At 33.2% G+C, this 19,775-nt stretch overlaps 2 protein-coding genes across 2 annotated transcripts; one reads left to right on the top strand and one right to left on the bottom strand.

Annotated features, from left to right (window-relative positions):
* Positions 1-480: 480 nt before the first annotated feature.
* LOC127872776 (calmodulin-A-like) lies at positions 481-18,394 on the bottom strand. The gene is made up of 6 exons (XM_052416164.1): positions 18,243-18,394; positions 10,588-10,618; positions 5,643-5,786; positions 3,273-3,389; positions 2,701-2,826; positions 481-1,448 (listed from the first exon to the last, which is right to left on the bottom strand). Exons 1-6 carry the CDS (start codon positions 18,345-18,347, stop codon positions 1,411-1,413), a joined length of 561 nt encoding a protein of 186 aa, XP_052272124.1. The 5' UTR covers positions 18,348-18,394; the 3' UTR covers positions 481-1,410.
* Positions 15,193-17,002, top strand: LOC127872780 (neo-calmodulin-like). Its single transcript, XM_052416169.1, has 4 exons — positions 15,193-15,370; positions 15,903-15,994; positions 16,403-16,550; positions 16,971-17,002. The coding sequence occupies exons 1-4, from the start codon at positions 15,193-15,195 to the stop codon at positions 17,000-17,002; spliced, it is 450 nt and encodes a 149-aa protein (XP_052272129.1).
* Positions 18,395-19,775: the final 1,381 nt, after the last annotated feature.

Genomic DNA, 19,775 nt, shown 5'->3' with positions numbered 1-19,775 from the left:
ATTGCCGAAATAAATGTTGTTGTTGTTGTTTACCCAACGATTCAGAGGTGTGATTTTGTTGGATGTGTTACGCATTCCCAGCACGTGGAAAAAATTTAATTAGGTTAATTATTACAAAAATACATCGAATGGCAATATTTTATTTCAAGTATAAGATAGGGGAAAACGAGGTATATACACCTTGTGGTGTTAATAACATTTTATGAAAACGTCACACTAAATAACTAAGAAAAACATCATATGCTTATGTATTTACAAGGAATTAATGCATTTGATAATAATAATAATAATAATAATAATAATAATTTGTGTATATAATAATAATAATAATAATAATAATAATAATAATAATAATAATAATAATAATAATAATAATAATAATATAATAATAATAATAATAATAATAATAATAGAATGATAATAATTATAATAAGGATAATAGTAATAACTCAGTTAATAAAAATGATTGTTTAATAGGTATACGGGAAATTCTAATAAAATTCCTATTTGTTTCGTTCGATAATATTGACATGTGTTATATAGTCAATTTAAATGTGGCGACGCAATATGGATTAAACAATTTATGTAATGTATAAAATAAATTATATTGATGCGTGTTTTAACAACATGCCAGAAAACGGCCATAGCTTTGTTCAAACGAAATGGTACAAGTATGTATTGAAGTTTACAGTTTATTTGATAATACAGTAGACAATAAGCCCATGATTATACATGAAATGTCAGTACAATATACACAAAACAAAGTCACAGGTCATTCAAATTATAAACATCAAAAATAAATCGGTACATTGTCAAAAAATGGGTATATTAGAGAAGACAATATACAGCGAGAGGCGGTGCATAAATTTATACCAAAAATCCTACCCTAATCGTATTATGTATTATAAGCATTTCTTATTCCCCATGCTTAATACATAAACATAGCTTAATGTTTAACAATATTACCATTTTGTTTGCAATTTGCTTTCCTTCATGTTTTGTAAAGAAACAAAAATAGCACTTTTCATGGAAATATTCGAAAAAGCAAAACATTTAATCTGAAAGTCGATTTGGTTGAACTATTTTATATTTAAGTAAGTGTGATTATGTTTAATATTGCTATATTGCGTCTCCTTACTAAAGAATTTTGTTAAACATAGTTTTATCTTTGCCCCAAAAATCAACCTAATTAACTTTTCCAACAAGCAAGTATCAACAAAACATGCAACATAGAGGTTTGCAATATGGGTTTGTAAAACCACGTGTATGGTGTTCCATTCAAAGCATATTGAAAGTATAGTTGATATAATCCTTCAAACAATTCAAATGTTAGTAGGACTCGTCATGATGTCTTAGTGCATGACCATATGGCTGTGTCCGTCGATATGATACATTAAATGTCTCTGTTCTTTATTTATTCGAGTTCTGTGATATCATTGAAGTGAATTCTGAAAAAAGAAGAGTTCAAAGGTTTAATTACAAGCGATAAGTCAAGATTGCTTATGATGGAAATGTTTGGATAATACGCGTGCATTTTGAAGCATATAAGTGTAATTAAACGTATATGTGTCTTGTTCTGAGCAAACTGGGCTTAATTCATGTGCGTTAAGTGTCGTCCCAGATTAGCCTGTGCAGTCCGCACAGGCTAATCAGGGACGACACTTTCCGCCTAAACTTCATTTTCGGTAAGGAGGGACTTCCTTGAAACTAAAAATACCATTAAAGCGGAAAGTGTCGTCCCTGATTAGCCTGTGCGGACTGCACAGGCTAATACGGGACGACGCTTTACGCACATAAATTAAGCCCAGTTTTCTCAGAAAGGACACATATTATGGATGAATAACCATGAGCTTACTCTGTTTGAACATTTACTGATCTGCTATTCAGTGTATAGAGTGCAAAAGATAAGTAAATGTTACACTATGCGTTTACCACAGCGTAAAAACTGGATTATTGTATGATAAACTATATTTTGTTCATTTTAAACCGACGTCAATCATTATGATATAATGATATGTATTGACATGATGAAATAAAAACTTAATTATTACCAATCGCCGTTCACAATATAGCGTAAAACATATTATCACTTGAACACGTCTTGGATATACGGTGACACTGATGTACCATAGGCATGTTTTATTTATATAGTTACAAGAATGTAGTTGCTCATTACCACGAGGAAACGTTATCGTTATAGTAAACAATTTAGTAAATCCTGGAAAAGATGAATACATGGGAACTAACGCGTGGAATGCACTTAGAAACTAATGGTCTAAGAAATATCATTTGTGGCTACGTCATTATGAGTCGTTGGAACGACATAAGTAAGTCGTACCAACTTAAACATTGGACACTCAAAATACACGTTCATGAACTTATTTATTACAACGGAATCTAACATAATTTCATACTATATAAATCCGACGCTACTCGTTTTTTATAGTGTGCACATTGCGTGTATTGTTATTGGTTGATTGTGTTGTTACGGAGGGTCGCAATGTCGTCAAGAGAGATATATGTCGTTTCCACGACTATTTAAGGCCTTCAAACGGGTCAGCCATGTCCTTTCTACGACGTTTAAGGTAATAAGAACGAGATACAAATTTTTAATAATTAGTTCATTAAAATCAAACTAAAATCTGTGTGATCAAGTTTATAATATTTATCCTTCAGAAAGCGTTTAAACTTCGTCGTTACCTTGAATATCGATTTCCCCGTCACCGTCGGCGTCAGCCGTGTCAAGCATCTCGTCTACCTCCTCGTCGGTTAGCCTCTCCCCCATTGTGGTCATAACGTGCCGGAAATACTCCCGCGGAATGCTGCCTGTATGGAACGTTTATAAAGAAAGATGACCTCACGTGAATTGATTAACAACTCAAGTAAATTATGAGATCCGACTTGTTTTTACAATTCCGATTATCATAACAACAATATTATTTTCATATTGGTGTAAATTCAAACTTTGCTACATCATACACTAATGCCAGTTATTGAAAACGAATTAGCTATAAATCAAAATTAAACATAACTGTTTCTTCCAAAAACGAAACCAAAGAGCCATTTATTCAGCTTGTACCAACCATTATACATGCACTTCCCTCAAATAGCACATATAACGTATATATAGTTATTGAATACATAAATACAGTCGGATGTCAACTTCAATCATTTATATATATATATATTATTTTTTTTCTGCTGTGAGCATGAAATGTGCCAAATTGTGCCATAATAATGTCACCCAAGGTTTTCGGTGACGAGCAGTATACCTTTTCCCTCCTTGTCAAACACTTTAAACGCTTCTTCGATGGCTTTGTAGCTCGTTACATCCTTCTTGGTTTTGCTCATCAGCTCGCAGAATTCATCAAAATCAAGCTCCTCGTTGCCTGAACAAAAGTAATAACAGGTATAATGAAGGAATGTTTATTGCGAGTTATGTATAACATACATTTTAATTATATGCTATTTGTTAGATCGAAGAATGATATAATAGTTATCATAAATAAATAACAAAATAAGTAACAAACAAACTAACAAACTAACTAACTAACTAACTAACTAACTAACTAACTAACTAACTAACTAACTAACTAACTAACTAACTAACTAGTTGACTAACTAACTAAATAGCTAGCAAACTAACTAGCTTACTAACTGACTAACTAATTCACTAACTAACTAACTAACTAACAAACTAACTAACTAACTAACTAACAACTAACTAACTAACTAACTTACTTAGTTACTAACTAACTAACTTACTTACTAACTAACTTATTTACTAACTAACTAACTAACTAACTAACTCACTAACTCAGTAACTAACTAACTAAATTAATGAATACATAGCTGACTTACTAATTTTCTAAATAAATACAAATAAAAAAAATGGTGTTTAATTTTTATGGCCATAACGATTAAATATGGCGCTTAACAATATTTTAGAAACGCACATTGAAAAATATATAATTGTATTATTTATTCTCTAAAACTATTAGTTAATTGTCGTTGAAACGTTTAAAAAGCAAAGTGCAGTTTTCTAACACAGATTATTGACCGAGTAAAACTGAGTAGTGTTTGTATTAAGGTTTAAAGTTGAAAACATATGTAAAAACGTTGCGAGATAGTATACAACTGACATGTCCTTGTTATCATAAGCCCCATGAAAAAATGTGTATGCTAAACATGTATATGCTGCGATGAACATTAACTTAAATTTTCGTTACATATATACAACAAAAGAGACCATCACCGTTTTCATTCTCTTTCGAACATTCTCGCTCAACATCAAACAAGATGAAACTGTTTTTGCCATAAAAATGCAGAACCTTAGAACATGAACCTGTTTGTTTCGAATTACAACACCAGATATCATGAACTTGTTTGCATCAAAACGACACGGATTTTCAATAGTTATGAATAAAACATACAAGTCCGCAGATTGTACACATTTTTTCCTCACAAAACAAATGAAATATTTTTAATCGAAAACGCATTACAAATAATTAACATGTTTACATCAAAATTCAATGACAGAGGACGTAACAATTTACGTTTGATATTGAAACAATCGATCATGAATACTTTCCGAAATCGTAATTCCAGAGTATAATAAAGGTTTCCTTTTATCTCAAACATAAAATCAAGATCATATATAAATGTCATAATGTGTGTTATCACATAAACCAAACCCCACTAATGCAAATAACAATATAAAACTATGTGTTTCCCATTCAAAACTAAAACACGTATGACGATAAAACTCTTTTAGTATAGAACACACCATTATTTCTATGTATTTAACGATTTCACCAAAGTAACCTGAAATCGTCGTACTTAAACTTAAACTATTGCAGTTCAATACCGTTTTATACAACAATCAAACAGATTCGAAATTCACGATGTACTAATATCTTTGACCGTTTATTATTTTGAAAAAAAACTGTAGTAAAAATATAAAGGAAAATGATTACCTATAAAAGAGTAACGTTTTAACCATCAACGTTGTTTTTGTGTTGGATATTTTTATGCTGCGAATATGAATTTTGATGATCATGATATACACTTCAAATCTATCGGAAAGTGAAAGTTGACAATGAATTTTCATTGACATTAATATTTTGTTAAATAGCCATTAACAGTTTAACATGGATGTTGATTATGTCTAAAAAAAACAACAACAAAGAAAACCATTAAAATGGCATTCACGCGATCTAGGTATGTCGCAATTCAAATTTTATTCCAAAGAACAATTACAAATTCGACAACGTTTTTTTCGGAAAACAAAATATATAAAACTACCATGAAGTCTGATTTCGATCAGACCATAGCATGTGTCTATAAAGATAAGTTATTTCAACAAATTAATCCCTATTTGCAATATGACATTACATATGTAGCATCAAAGAAAACTTCAACAGAGGCTTATTACCACTGGACCCTACCATCGTTATCAACTTTATTTATCATGCTTTCCATCTCCTCCTTCGTCGATTTAAGGCCAGTGGATGTTATCGCAATTTCCTACTCCCTAACACACATCGTATCACTGCCGTTGCGATCATATTGAACACTTTCTAATATTCAGAAAATAGCATTTTTTGTCGATGTGTAGACAAACGATATAAAAAACATCCTACCGTCTTTGTCCACTTCGTGTATCATCCTTGTAAGCTCGTCATCGGAAGGGTTTAGACCCAGAGATCGCAATGCTATGCCGAGCTCTTTGTTACTTATTGCGCCGCTTCCATCTCGGTCGAATATGTTGAACGCCTCTTTGTACTCTGAAAAATGTAACTGATTTTTGTTAATTAGACATGTTATATGTTTTATTTTGCCTGAAAAATGTTGTTTAAGTGCGTGCATGCAAAGGATTTTAGTAACTGTTAGTTTATGTAAGTTAATGCTGCAAAATTGAAGAAAGTTGTAGTGAAAAATTAGTTCACTATAACGCAATTATATCAACAAAAATATGACTTTGTCCTTATTCCAATTATATTAGTCAACATAGACTATACTGTCAAATGTACTTAAATGAATGCCTAACTAGAACATGAATTATTTAATAAGGGGACCGTTATTTTAGAACACGAGGTTTTGCAATATACCATGTGTGTACCAGCAGACATTAAACACATAAATATGCATAATAGCAGCATTTTTGGTAACTAAAGTAACAATATAAGTACACATTGAACACATAAGAACAAGCAAACGATCGCGATATGAAAAACATAACAAGCTACCAGCTCGTCTGTTATCGTCATAATAATATACATGTATTTAAAGAAGCCGGTGTACAGAATAGTACAAGTCATTTCAAGACAATTTGCACTGATTTGTCATTTTAGTGTCAATATTTGCATTGCAATACAAATGCATTTGGTAAAAAGAAACTATAGATGACTTTCAATCAGAACCACTAATAACATCTTTAGAACGTAAATTCTGTATGCTGATGGGCAAGTAACCCATGATGATTTTTTTCTGGTCATTAAGGACGTACGCGGCAGCTTAGTTTCACGCAAATTAGTTTTTACTGTAACACCGGCTGCGCAATATGTGTATGCTTTTTCGTACAGTCGTTTAAAAACGGGATGTATGTCAAATAAGGGAATAATATCAAGAAATGTAGTATTACGAAGCAATGAAAATAGATATTCAATATGGAGCCCATAAACTACATAATACGAATCAACCATCATCACTAAGAACACACAGACATTTTTATCGCAAAGTTGATAAAAATATATTTGATTACATATAAATTGTCTTTATACATGTTTACATTTAAATTACAATTACAGTTAAATAACGTTGATATGTCCCTTTAAATGTATTCTCTAAATATTTTTGTGTTGGGGGTGTGTGTATAATCCTAATTTTACCGATTTTTATACACATAATTTGTGTTTTCATTTAATTTTAAATATACTTTTGCTTTGGAATACCACAATATATTGGTCAAGTCATGTCAAGAATTACAATTACCGGTAATATCGTCGATATGCTCCTTTAAATGTACGGTATACATCTTGTTTTCAGTTGTATGCTCTAATAACCTACGTTTTCTGATTTTGCTGCACATAATGTGTGATTTTATTTACATTTCAATCTACTTTTTAATGGCATATAGCAATACCTGTACTAGTATGTGTTTTGACCTGATGTGTTTTTTTAATTGTATTTTACTTCATGCTGTAACACTGCAGTTGTGAACAAACGAACCCGGTGATCTATGTTTTTCTTTTTATATTTTTATTAAGTTATAACTCATTATAAGGTATTGGAAGGCTTGTAAAAGTAAAAATGACTTGTGTGCATTTTATAAATTTTCATATGTGAAATTCCGTTGTTTTTATTGTTGTTAAAAACTAATAAAAACATTAATCATTTGATTGATGTTGTTTTTAAAATGAATTTGCAGTCACATTGAATCAGTAAAAGACAGTATGATGTATTTTGAGAGAAATTGAGGTAGTTTTCAACAGTTTTTTTTTAATATACTCAATTTTAATTTATGTTATTACCTTATTTGTAAAATAATATGCAAAAATAGGCTTGTTGCTCAAGTGCGAATAAAACATTAACAATACCGGTGACCCATGATTTTACTTTACTTTTCTATCCACAATACATGGTTCTAGCTAAGTACCCAAAATTTTCAAATTCTAGATATAACAATTTTTTTTTAAACTGCAGCATACGTCCTTAAATTAATATATTATTCAGATTAGTGTTATACATTTAACCGGAAATATAGTGTACTCAATAAAAACAGAAAACGTACCTTGAGTAAAACATTATTAGAAAACATAAACCAGCACTTGCATGTTAAGTTGTGCAAATTATATAACTGAATACAATTGTATGAATATCTTATTCAAATAGCTAAAACGTATCGACCGATATAATTAATCGACCCTCCATCGAGATATGAATGACAAACTGACTTAATTGTTTGTAAGAACTGTAAAAGTCATACCTCGCCAACAGTTTTTAAGGCACTTAATTCAATGTAGGGGCATTCACGTACAATATCTCTTGTTAACATATAGAAGTACAGCCGCGAATCAGTAAAATATTCGATAGTAACACCGTCTAACTCTATGTTACCACGGGACGTTATGTTATATAGGAATAACTTAAAGGGACCGTCAATGACAAAAAGCGAAGTTATATAATACCGTAAATTTTACAATTATTAGTTTATATCGATTAAAATATCACGACTGGTACATTACATTACTTGAAAAAAAAGGTGTTAAGTTTTCACATTTTCAGTATATTCAGTAATGAATTTTACTGGGTACAGGTGTCAGGTAACTACCAGTTAACTTTGAATAACGCAAGTAGATTGATCATCATCGTCACGTGGTAAATCGAGAAATGCAAAGTGTGCACGCGTAGTGAATTGCATATATTTAACCAGGTTTTCCAAAGGAAAAAACTGGTTATTAGATTGGCGAATGCGGGCGGGCTGGCGGGCTGGCTGGCTGGCGGGCTGGCGGGCGGGCGGAACAAGCTTGTCTGGGCCATAACTATGTCGTTCATTGTCAGATTTTAAAATCATTTGGCACATTTGTTCACCATCATTGGACGGTGTGTCGCGCGAAATAATTACGTCGATATCTCCAAGGTCAAGGTCACACTTTGAGTTCAAAGGTCAAAAATGGCCATAAATGAGCTTGTCCTGGCCATAACTATGTCATTCATTGTGAGATTTTAAAATCATTTGACACATTTGTTCACCATCATGGGACGGTGTGTCGCACGAAAAAATCACGTCAATATCTCCAATGTCAAGGTCGCCACGACTAAAAACAGATTAAAAAAAACAAACTTACAAAGGGGGTTAATTTTGTTTGTTCATTTCAAAAGTTCAGTTTGAGTTTTCTCCCTTTATCAGATTTTTTTTCACAATGAAAACCTGGTTTTGTGACAATTTTGTCCCTTGTTTTTATATAAAATTATCAATCTTGCGTTATTTGTAGTGTGTATATCGTTATGTCACCTATTTTTGCGATGGACTTTCGATTTCACATCGCGAAATTGTATTACCGAATATACTGAAATATGGACTTTTTCAAGTAATATAATATACCAGTCGTGATATTTTAATCAATATAAACTAATATTTGTAAAAAAACACACGGTATTTTAGTACTGTTCTTTTTTCGTCATTCGTCGCTTTCAAGATATACGATTAAAGGAATTTTCACAATTATTTGGAGAAATAAACATTTGTGAATACGTATGCTATGTATGGATGTGACTGAAAAAACTACAATGTAATAAATCTTACTTACGTGGAATATTCTAAATAAATGACTTTACAAATTAAAGTAAATCACGTAATGCACAGATAATCAAATATTTTGCAACATCTTTCGTTTCACTTATGCGATTAATTAATGGTTATTTTTAATTAATCCAAAATGTGGGTTGATTATTAAGGAAGCGTGATGAATATTCAAATAGGCTTGCGAGTTAATAAAAGCAAATGGTCTATCGAAACCGTCAAACTTTCTCTTTATCAAACATGCTTCCACTGTTTTTTAACACAAAAAATGGATCACAGAAGAAACTCACGGAAATCATATCGTTATGAGGTCAAAATAATTACTACATTTTATAACGACACAATTTTCGATAGTTTTCACGGTTGTCTGTTGTTCGCTTTTGGAAAAAGTTAGGAAGTTGTTTTACTCAATAATATGTCCCACATTAAAGTAGAAAATAAAGAAGCGTTCATCTGATAAGCTGCCCATCGGCATTTTATAATATAGATCAAACAAAAGCTGTTCAAAGTTACTTCGCCTGAAAGAATGTCAAATATGGTCACATGTATTAACGTCAATCTAAGACTTTATTTTCAATTATTACATCGATTACACATGGTAAGTGTTATAAGGATCAATTTAACTGGATAATGCCGTTACACGCGCGCGCTCTTTTGAAGGAAAATCATAATTTCAGGATAGTTAAATTGATTTTATTTAAGGTACGCACCCGTAATGATTTCCCGCGATTTCTTCGAAGATAGAAGAGCCTTTTTACCTGTTTACTTATATCTAATATAAGCATGTACTAAATGTAAATTGTCGTGGCCGAGTGGTTAAGGCGATAGACTAGAAATATTTGGGGATCTTCGCGCGCATGTTCGAATCCTGCCGACAACGCATACTTTTTGCGACGCATTTTATTTCTTTTCTAACGTAATTTGATTTAATATAGCATATAAGCAATGTTATTTGTTATATATGTTGCAATTTTATGCACAGTCTTCAATTTTAAAACTAAAACAACGTTATGGCTAAATTAGGTGATCTACTGCTGAAAATACGAATCATGCATGTTTCATGTTTATTTTTATTTAAAAAATTCAACTGTAAATCTGTCTATTTCTTGTAATTGTCATAGTCAATATAAATAACCGGTATCAGACAATGGGACGAAACACATGCCAATATGTTACGATGCGTGTAAGACATTGTTTTAATATGATGTATTTGGATTTTTAAAGGCTTTCAGGAACAGGAAACGCATCCCCAGAACAAGTAGGGATAACGAAAAAAAACTTACCTGCAAGCTCCTCTTCGGTGAAGTTGTGAGTCTGTGAAATACAATGAAAAGGCTCATTAACATGTGTAGTACACAACACATTGCTCCTGACTATGCCTATAGCATGACATAAATGAAGATGTAATGGGTGCTAGAAATTGCTACCAGACATGTTCAAGACATGATGCATATTCATAATTGCATTTGATCAATTGATGTTTATAGCACAAAGTCAGTGCTAGCTTCCATATAATGCTTCTCTTAACGAAACATTCCAGCAAACGGTAATTATTTGACGCTGTTTTTGGTATTTTTGTATTCGCTGTGCAATTTTAAGTTGTGTTTACATTGCTATTCATTTTTTTAGACATGCATATATGTTGTTGATTTTAACTTTATACAAAACATCTGGAGAATAATAATAGGTGTCGACTCTGTACTGTCATTATCTTCAATTACCCAGACCTTTCGTATACTAATTGAACACAGTCATTGTGATATAAAAAAAATTACCAGAGCGTGATATGCGCTTGAATTCTTGTCTTACTTTAATGGATATAAGCACAATCGTCGATTTCATTTGTATCATAATAACTTTTTTTTTTATAATTCAATATCATACATACGATGTAAACATGTATATGATCATACATCATAGTGATTGTACAAAGCAATTAAGTTCAGACATGTTATACAAGATATGCTAATATATTTTTTTTTTAGAGAGAAAAGAAAAGAACAACAGAGGAATAGTTATGAAAAAAGATGAGTTGTATAAAGTCGAAAGAAAGCATACTGGACCTATGTGTTTTATTGTATATTCACAATGATCTTGTCAGACTGAAAAAAATAAAAAAATAAACAAAACTATTTTAGAAAGATAAACTGACATTATAGTGAAATGTATATAAGTGGACAAAACATTATGAGAATTTAATCCGATTCCATTTTTGTTCAAAGATTTGTAATGTGTCATTACTGAGGGCTATTTCTTTCTCAATCTGGATTTTTAGTTTAAGACTATGGACAAAACAATTAAAATTTGGTACTTGTTTTTTGTACTTCATGTTAAAGATAAAATATTTCATCAATATAACAATAAAATTCACAATATTATTACAGTCTATTGATTTCAATGAGTTAATGCCGAAACTTACATTTAAGACTTTGTATTTAAACATAATGGACATAAACCAACTATGTCTGGTGAACCATTGTATGTTGCCATAAGTGCAATATCTTGTAAAAAGAAACACGTTGATCGCAGATATCGGTTAATCTCTAATATGCGTCAAAATATGTTTTCTTTATTAAATTCAATCACGATAAAGGAAAGCTAGGTAACAGACTTGTAAATAGCAGACGGACAGACGGACGGACGGACCGACGGACGGAAGGACAGACATACAGACAGACAGACAGACAGACAGACAGACAGACAGACAGACAGACAGACAGACAGACAGACAGACAGACAGACAGACAGACAGACAGACAGACAGACAGACAGACAGACAGACAGACAGACAGACAGACAGACAGACAGACAGACAGACAGACAGACAGACAGAAAGATAAACAGACAGACAGACAGACAGACAGACAGACAGACAGACAGACAGACAGACAGACAGACAGACAGACAGACAGACAGACAGACAGACAGACAGACAGACAGACAGACAGACAGACAGACAGACAGACAGACAGACAGACAGACAGACAGACAGACAGACAGACAGACAGACAGACGTTGTTACTATTTTACTGAAGCTGATTTTAAAATTAAATACTAAGGGTGTTGTAAAAAAGAAACTTAATTGCATTATGCAATAGTTATCAGTTTGAACATGATCAACTCTTAAGCAGGTAAATTGTTGTCAGTTTGACGTGCAACAATTTCCTGTTATTGTGATAAAGAATATTTATCGTGGCGAAAAGTAATTCTCTGATGCTAAAGAATACGAGACCGTGAACAAAAATGGTACAATAACTTTATCAGTCTTATGATCCTGTTTCTGTCTTCTATTAATATGATAGACTTACAGCTGACATACACATGAGACAGCGAGAAATATTTGGAATATATAAATACAATTGCGTATGAAAAACTGATCAACCAACAACATTAGCCTTAGTGAGATTTTTTTCTTGTTTGAAGATTTTATATGAATCTATAGAAATCGTTTACCTAGTTCCTTTCACCGAAGTAAGATGATTATGTTGCATGTAAATTTGACAAGTTTATGAAAGTACAGTAATTGTTAAAATAGTGTGTAATTTACAAATTTGTTAACTTGCATGACCAATTTAGCAATAAATGTTGGCAGTAATCCATTTTTATAGTAAAGCAACCAAAAATAAGACAGCAACCAACCCAAAAGGGGTTAATGATTCCTCCCAGAACTCCTCACTGTACCTTCATAAGCTCAGCCTTTGATGCCCTGGACGATTTCATGTTACTTTATCACTTACAATAAGAAGAGTGTAATCCTGATAAACTCTTATAATATTACTTCCAAACCGATTTCGCTATTGATCCAATAACGGCAAAGGAACTTACAGTTCAGATTTCATGAGATTGTTCCGGTCTCTCACCACAGACAGTATTCTATTCCAAACATGTTCTAAATGGCCACGCGTTGAATTTATTCTTTAACTTCATACACAAACGCATGTGCGCGTCGATTATGGACCGAAGACATTCCGTACGTTAGTATTGATCATTCCTAAACTATTGTACTGAAGTCCTGCAACGTTATTCATCCGTTTAAAGAATCATTGAATCAGAGCTGAACAGCAAACAAGTGAAAGGCAGCTTGTAATAATGAGAAACACACAAGGCAATGTGATAACTTTTATTAGAATTTAGATGGTAAAGCATGCTTTGACAATATCGTACTTGTTAATTTAACGTTAAAACACATTGCAAGTCCCCACGAAAATGGTACTAACATTGAGACTATTGAGATCATTCTACCTAAATCAATTCGATGAACGGGTGTTATGTTACAAAAAGCTCTTTATAATATCTTCCGTTTGACATATTCATAATGGCTTATTTGAAATCTTTTTTTATTCACTACGTTGAGTTAAAAAATAACACACCAAAAAACATCTGTTTAAAAATTTTTTTAAAAAAGGGTTCACTTACCAATATTTACTATATCATTAGAGCGACACGTCGTTTAAGATATGGCAGGAGTTCAGCCCTGTTTTTATTTTAATAAATATTATACAATCTTACGTAAGAACGTATACGAACTCTCTGCATGTTTTAGATTCACATAAAATAAACCTTAAAAACATTGGATTTTTCCATGAGTTATTAAAACAAATCAATTTCATTCTTGCTTTTTGTTCAACCATCTCAGTGTACATCCATATCTCCACCCTCTATAATTGCATACATTGGCGCATTTATACATAAAAAATCAATTTAATATTGTGTTCGTAGTCTCCGCTTACAACTTTAAATATTACTTAATTGCTAAATTATATTTCACGTAATAAGTTTACTCGTTACTTAATTGAATTGAGTTCATGACTGATATTAGTGACCTTTGTTTTCAAAATTACGCTTCATTACCGTTGTTTCATATTACATTACAAAAGCAAAAACCAGCTAGAATTTCGTGAAGGCGGTGTGAAGAAATGGAAGAATTGTACATGTGTTTTTTAAACTCCTGTGATTGAATCAAAGGATATAACAACGGAATGGTAATTATATTTTCCTTTAATTAAAATAAACTGAACTCAGATATACGGAAATGAAGTTAATAAACAAAGATTACATACATATTTATAATAATTCTACATCAATAACAACTGTTTATGCTCAGTAAACTCTATCTGTTTTAATTAGGGAATATGATAAGTTGGGTTAGACAAGTATAAATTTGGAGGTGTTTTTTTATATTCAGAAAGAAGCATCACGAACCAATTATTTTAAATCATAAATAAACATGATCATATGATATGGATAGTTAAGATGCGTTTCATTGCAGATTATAAATGCAGTTTATTTTATCCCATATTTTACTTAAGCATAATTACAGTCACTGAAATTCGTTTGACCTTAGCCGTGAATCGTTCTGAATGAGAGTTATCACAAGTTAAGAGTCCGGTACATGCAAAATAATAAAAATAGAAATCTAGTATTTCGACGATGTAATCGAGACTAGTACGTAATTTTTTTTGCCAGACGACAGATGATGCAGAAGTACACAAATGTGATTTCACCGAGACAGAAATGGCGGGTAATACTGTTTACCCAACAAAAACTATCATTTTAAATAGGAATCGTACTGTTATGGATTTTATTGGACAGACGTCGTGTGAAGATTCAAATATCTGCATGTATTACGATCGAAATCTAAACCTTATCTGTATAAGTACTTATTATACTTATGGATTTATTTCATAAAGTGAAATGCCTTACTTAATTTGCTATGAACATTATTCACCCGCATATGTTATTTATAATCAGACGATGTCCTACGTTTGTTTGTTTCTTAGTCCTTGTCTCAAGATCAATAAACTGTGTATTCCACTGAGGCACAAACTATCTTATACTTGTTTTTATTTCTGTTGTAAGTTTGTTATTCTAAGTCAACTGCTGTACAAATGACAATAATGTATTCCTCTATCACTGTCCCAGAATTTAGAGAGGCTTTCAACCTGTTTGACCGCGACCACAGTGGATCTATCTCCACGTCAGAGCTGGGCCAGGTGATGAGGTCCCTGGGACAGAACCCCTCGGACACCGAGCTACAGGATATGATAAACGAGGTGGACAGCGACGGTAAGCGGAAAAACTAGTGCACATCTGTGAATTAGGCAGGGCTTGTAGGATAAAATCATTGGAACAAGTTTTATACGTGTTCGGTGGGAGCAACGATAATATGATCAATTCACTGATTCATGTCGTTAAACATGTCTTGTTTGGTAAGCACACCAATTGTACTGTGTTCATGATATCAAGCCATACTAAATCTCTGTCTGTCTTTTGTTTTCGAATCTGAACGTTATTCTGTTCATTCGGCCCTTCTATCGAGCCAGCTGACCATTGATCCGTCCTTCCATTCTTAAACCTCAATCTAACATTGTAATGCCCCTTGCTTGTAACTAAGAGCCTTTACCAAATTCACATTGAGCAGTATGAAAAGTTGTGGGTTTAACATTACAAATAATGTATCGGTAATACAAAATAGGTCATTTGATATGCCAGGTGACTGAAAACGTAAGCCATGCATTGAACCAACAGTAACCTCCTTCAAAACATAGGAGCTCTTATACCTAAAATTTTAAGTCGAATATTTCGTGTTTGCTGCAAGGTAATGGCGAAATCGAGTTAAAGGAGTTTATAGAGATGATGTCAAGGAAACAGTATCCAGATCCAGAAGAGGAACTGAAAGAGGCATTTAAGGTATGGCTTCTTAGTATGGTTATCTTTGCTATTCCTATATACATGATGCATGGATAAGTACTCTTGAAAATTTACCCAAATGTTTATTCGATAATACCCATACGTTTATTGTTTTGACATACCCTGATGAAACGCCTCGATATTCCAAACGATAAATGACAAACAGCGGATACGAGGGGGTTACCGTGTTGAAATGACAGCTTATGTTCGCGTGTTTTGCAATTATAGTAATACTTTTCCCGACAGTTCATACATCTATGAAATGCAGAAAAATGATATGCTATTCATAATTAAACAAAAGCAGAAACCAAAGACGATTCAACAATAATGAGATTTATAACACTTATAAAACAATAGCAAAACAAGAAAACGTGATTTTAATATGAAGAGCGCGTTCTTATTTTCAAGGTATTTGACAAAGACGGTGACGGCTTCATAAGCGCGGGGGAGTTGCGGACAGTGATGGCCAGTCTTGGTGAGAAACTGACCGAGATGGAGGTCAACGACATGCTCATGGAGGCTGATATCAACGGCGATGGACGAATAGATTTTCATGGTATGTTAAAACAACATGGAGTGCATTCGTCTTATACGAATTTACCACTCTTTGCCAATTATAAAACGCAGCTTGCAAGGGCAAACACATTAATGCTTGGTTGGAATAGAGGGTAACTATGAATTAAATTCCAATTATAATGTAATAATGGACAGCTGTTAATGACTGCGGTGGTAACGGGGGATTCGAAAAATTCAGCACGGGCTATTCCAGTCCTGAATGTCTTTAAGTGAAGGCCCACGCGTTCACCACGTGAGAACACTTTCTAAGCAGTCTTTCACGTAAACAATAATCATTATACCCCTATGATTATTGTGATGCTTCGCCTTTTTGTCGACACAAATGGCAAACACATTCAGCACTGATATTGCAAAAACTGAAACGATTGTTTGTAGAACATCTTCTATTGTATATTTTCAGAATTTGCACAGATCATGTCATCCGGAAAATAACCATGCAGTTGGCATTAAATGTGTGAAATTAGACGAAAAATTGATGAAGATATGTTCTGCAACATGCCGATCTATTTGCATTTGACGTCATATAATACTGTATAAATATGTTCTGCTTTCATTTAGATATTCTGTCGTATGCATATGTACCATAATATTCGCGATAGTTTGTAAAACTATACATACAAAGGCTTTACATAGTCTGAAGTAGATCATAACATTTACATGTTACAAAATGAGCAGCGACAGTGAGAATGTGAAGGACATGTGTCGATATAACTTTGATGATCCAAAATAAGTCTAACTAATATTTTAGTTATACTACTGGCGTATGAATGCCATTATTTTATGTTCTTTTTCTCAAGTTTGATTTCTATTAACAATACTTGAGCAGCGCTCAAGGACAACGGGGCTGAATTGCATATGCCGAAAGTGTCGTCCCAGATTAAACAGATTTGTCCGCATAGGCTTATCAGAGACGACACTTTTCGCGTTAATTGAATGTTTCGTGCACGAGAGTCTCTTCTAAACAAATATCCAGTCAAGGCGATCAGTGTCGTCCCCGATTTGCTTGTGCGGATTGCATATGTTGATCTTAGTCGACACTACACGCAGCATGCATTGTGCTTGGTTTTCCAAGAACGCCGCTCTTATCGAAATACGAATAGCATATGGTCGTGCTCTGTGAAATGGGGGTTTAATGCATATGCGTAATATGTCGTCCCATAATAGCCTGTGTAATCCACACATTCTCATCAGGGACGATAATTTCCGCCTAAACTGGACTTTTGTTAAGAAGAGACATTCTTTAAACTAAAAAATATCATTAAAGCGGAAAGTCTCGTCCCTGATAAGCCTGTGCGGACTACACAGGTTAATCTGGGACGACACTAGCGCACATGTATTAAACCCCCTTTTCACAGAGCACGGCTCATATGATTAATTTATCAATAAAATGTGTAAAATATTTTTTTTATTAATTTTTAGTACAATGAAACGCTATTGAAATCGAATCATATTTTAGATATTAAAATCGATAATGGTTTCAATTTGGAGGTTGCTTTTATTTGAATTAAAGCTTTAACGACACATATGAATTCTTTAGCTACACAGTTTTATTAATTATGGGACATTTAAAGCAATCATTTTGACGGTATAAATGTGATGGATAAATAATACTTTTTTATCTCATGATATGTATGCAAAACTGCGTGCAATACATTTCTATTAAAACACGAACCTTTGTCTCCTCACGCACTGGTACCAATGGGACCAGCGGGACTCTGGGGTGGCAGATCGGATGACAGATATCCGACCGACGACACAAAATCCGAGTATCCAGCATTAAAACCTGCAGTGTTACCAAATTTACAAAGTTGGAAGTACACCCGCAATGTCCTCACCAAACGCTTATAGACTGAGCGTCTTAATTCCACTGACAGTTCTACGCGATTTAGATGTTGCCATTCCTTTACTTACTGCAGAGAGTGTCTAGTTTTTATATACAGGCATATGTTTTTTATTGCTACATGCTTTGTGATTGGTATTGACGCAAATGCTGTTGTATGGTATACACATCGGTGCTAATTGGAACATTCTTGGCGTGTGTGTAGCTGGTTCATGATTCATACAGGTACCAATGATGTTTGCTAATTACTAAAAAGACACTTATCATTGCATATATTGCAATTTCGCTTCAGCTAGTTTCTGAACCTAAATATGTTACTTCATTTAAGTTTACAATACCAGTTATTACAACACCTACGCCTCGACCATTAAGGTCAAATGTGATAAAAACACATGTCTTTTTGGTGTATACAGAACGGCAACAGTTCGATGCACTGTTCAGAAACGGAAAACCGTTATTTAAAGATAATCAAAGGGCAAAAACAGAATATTTCTTTGACTTATGATTGCACTCTATCGAATTCAGAATATTAACATACTTTGTTAATAAGAAGTGGAAACTTGCGAACGAAGGTCGATTTAAAGACCATAACAAAGTAGTTTGTGTTTTAGATTTTGCAGATCATCGAACGTGGCTGAGATATTTTATCTAAAAGTGATGTAACGTTTGACTTCGGAGCAAAAAAAATGTGTTAAATTGACACATTGATATAAGATAAACCAGCATATATCGCAATCGATTGCCGACTTATTCATAATACACGTGCTGGCTTTTACTTGGTCTGTGTCCCATGTGTTTGACTTAAACGTAGCCGCGGTATGCATTTTTGGGCCGTGTTGACTGCAGACATGAAAAGAAAAGACACAATAATTGTACTTGAGTCTGGTTTGAGGTACTAGTTGTTTGCATGGTAACCATGGTGAACGCGCCAAATAAAATACGTATTATGAACTATTTAAAAGATATCTACAGAGTGTGCGATTATTGACTGTTGACGATAAAGCGGTAACAAAGTCCGTTTATCTTTAATTCAAGTTTGATGATCTTCAGAAAATGTGCATCGATGCTGGCTCTGTTCGCTGATAAGTGCGAGAACGCGAGACACGATGAGAGTATAGTAGGTTGCATATTCTGAAAAAAATTGTACTTATCTTAACATTTGCACACCCCATAATGTGTTTAAGAGAGTACTTAAAATTACATATCTACAATGATATGAAAAAGGAATACATGTCTGAGTGCCTAATGTTTTTATATTTACGTGTAATGTGTACTTGTCTGCGATAAATGTTAAGTATGTTCCAAGCAGCTACGCTACTAACATTCGGGTTATTTCCAGTTATAGTTGGCAACGAGCAGCTGAGT

Source organism: Dreissena polymorpha, chromosome 3 (genome assembly GCF_020536995.1).
Source record: "Dreissena polymorpha isolate Duluth1 chromosome 3, UMN_Dpol_1.0, whole genome shotgun sequence".
NCBI lineage: Eukaryota > Metazoa > Mollusca > Bivalvia > Myida > Dreissenidae > Dreissena > Dreissena polymorpha.
Note: the sequence above shows the minus strand (reverse complement) of the source record. Positions and strands in the feature narration are given on the sequence as shown.

Coding starts and splice junctions, on each gene's coding strand:
- LOC127872780 (XM_052416169.1), top strand. CDS start 15,193: ATGACAATAATGTATTCCTCTATCACTGTCCCAGAATTTAGAGAGGCT. Junction 15,371..15,902: donor AAACGAGGTGGACAGCGACG/GTAAGCGGAAAA, acceptor GTTTGCTGCAAG/GTAATGGCGAAATCGAGTTA. Junction 16,551..16,970: donor TGGACGAATAGATTTTCATG/GTATGTTAAAAC, acceptor GTATATTTTCAG/AATTTGCACAGATCATGTCA.
- LOC127872776 (XM_052416164.1), bottom strand. CDS start 18,347: ATGCTGGATACTCGGATTTTGTGTCGTCGGTCGGATATCTGTCATCCG. Junction 3,390..5,642: donor ACACGAAGTGGACAAAGACG/GTAGGATGTTTT, acceptor ACTTTTGTTCAG/GCAACGAGGAGCTTGATTTT. Junction 1,449..2,700: donor CGGGGAAATCGATATTCAAG/GTAACGACGAAG, acceptor TTCTTTTTTCAG/AATTCACTTCAATGATATCA.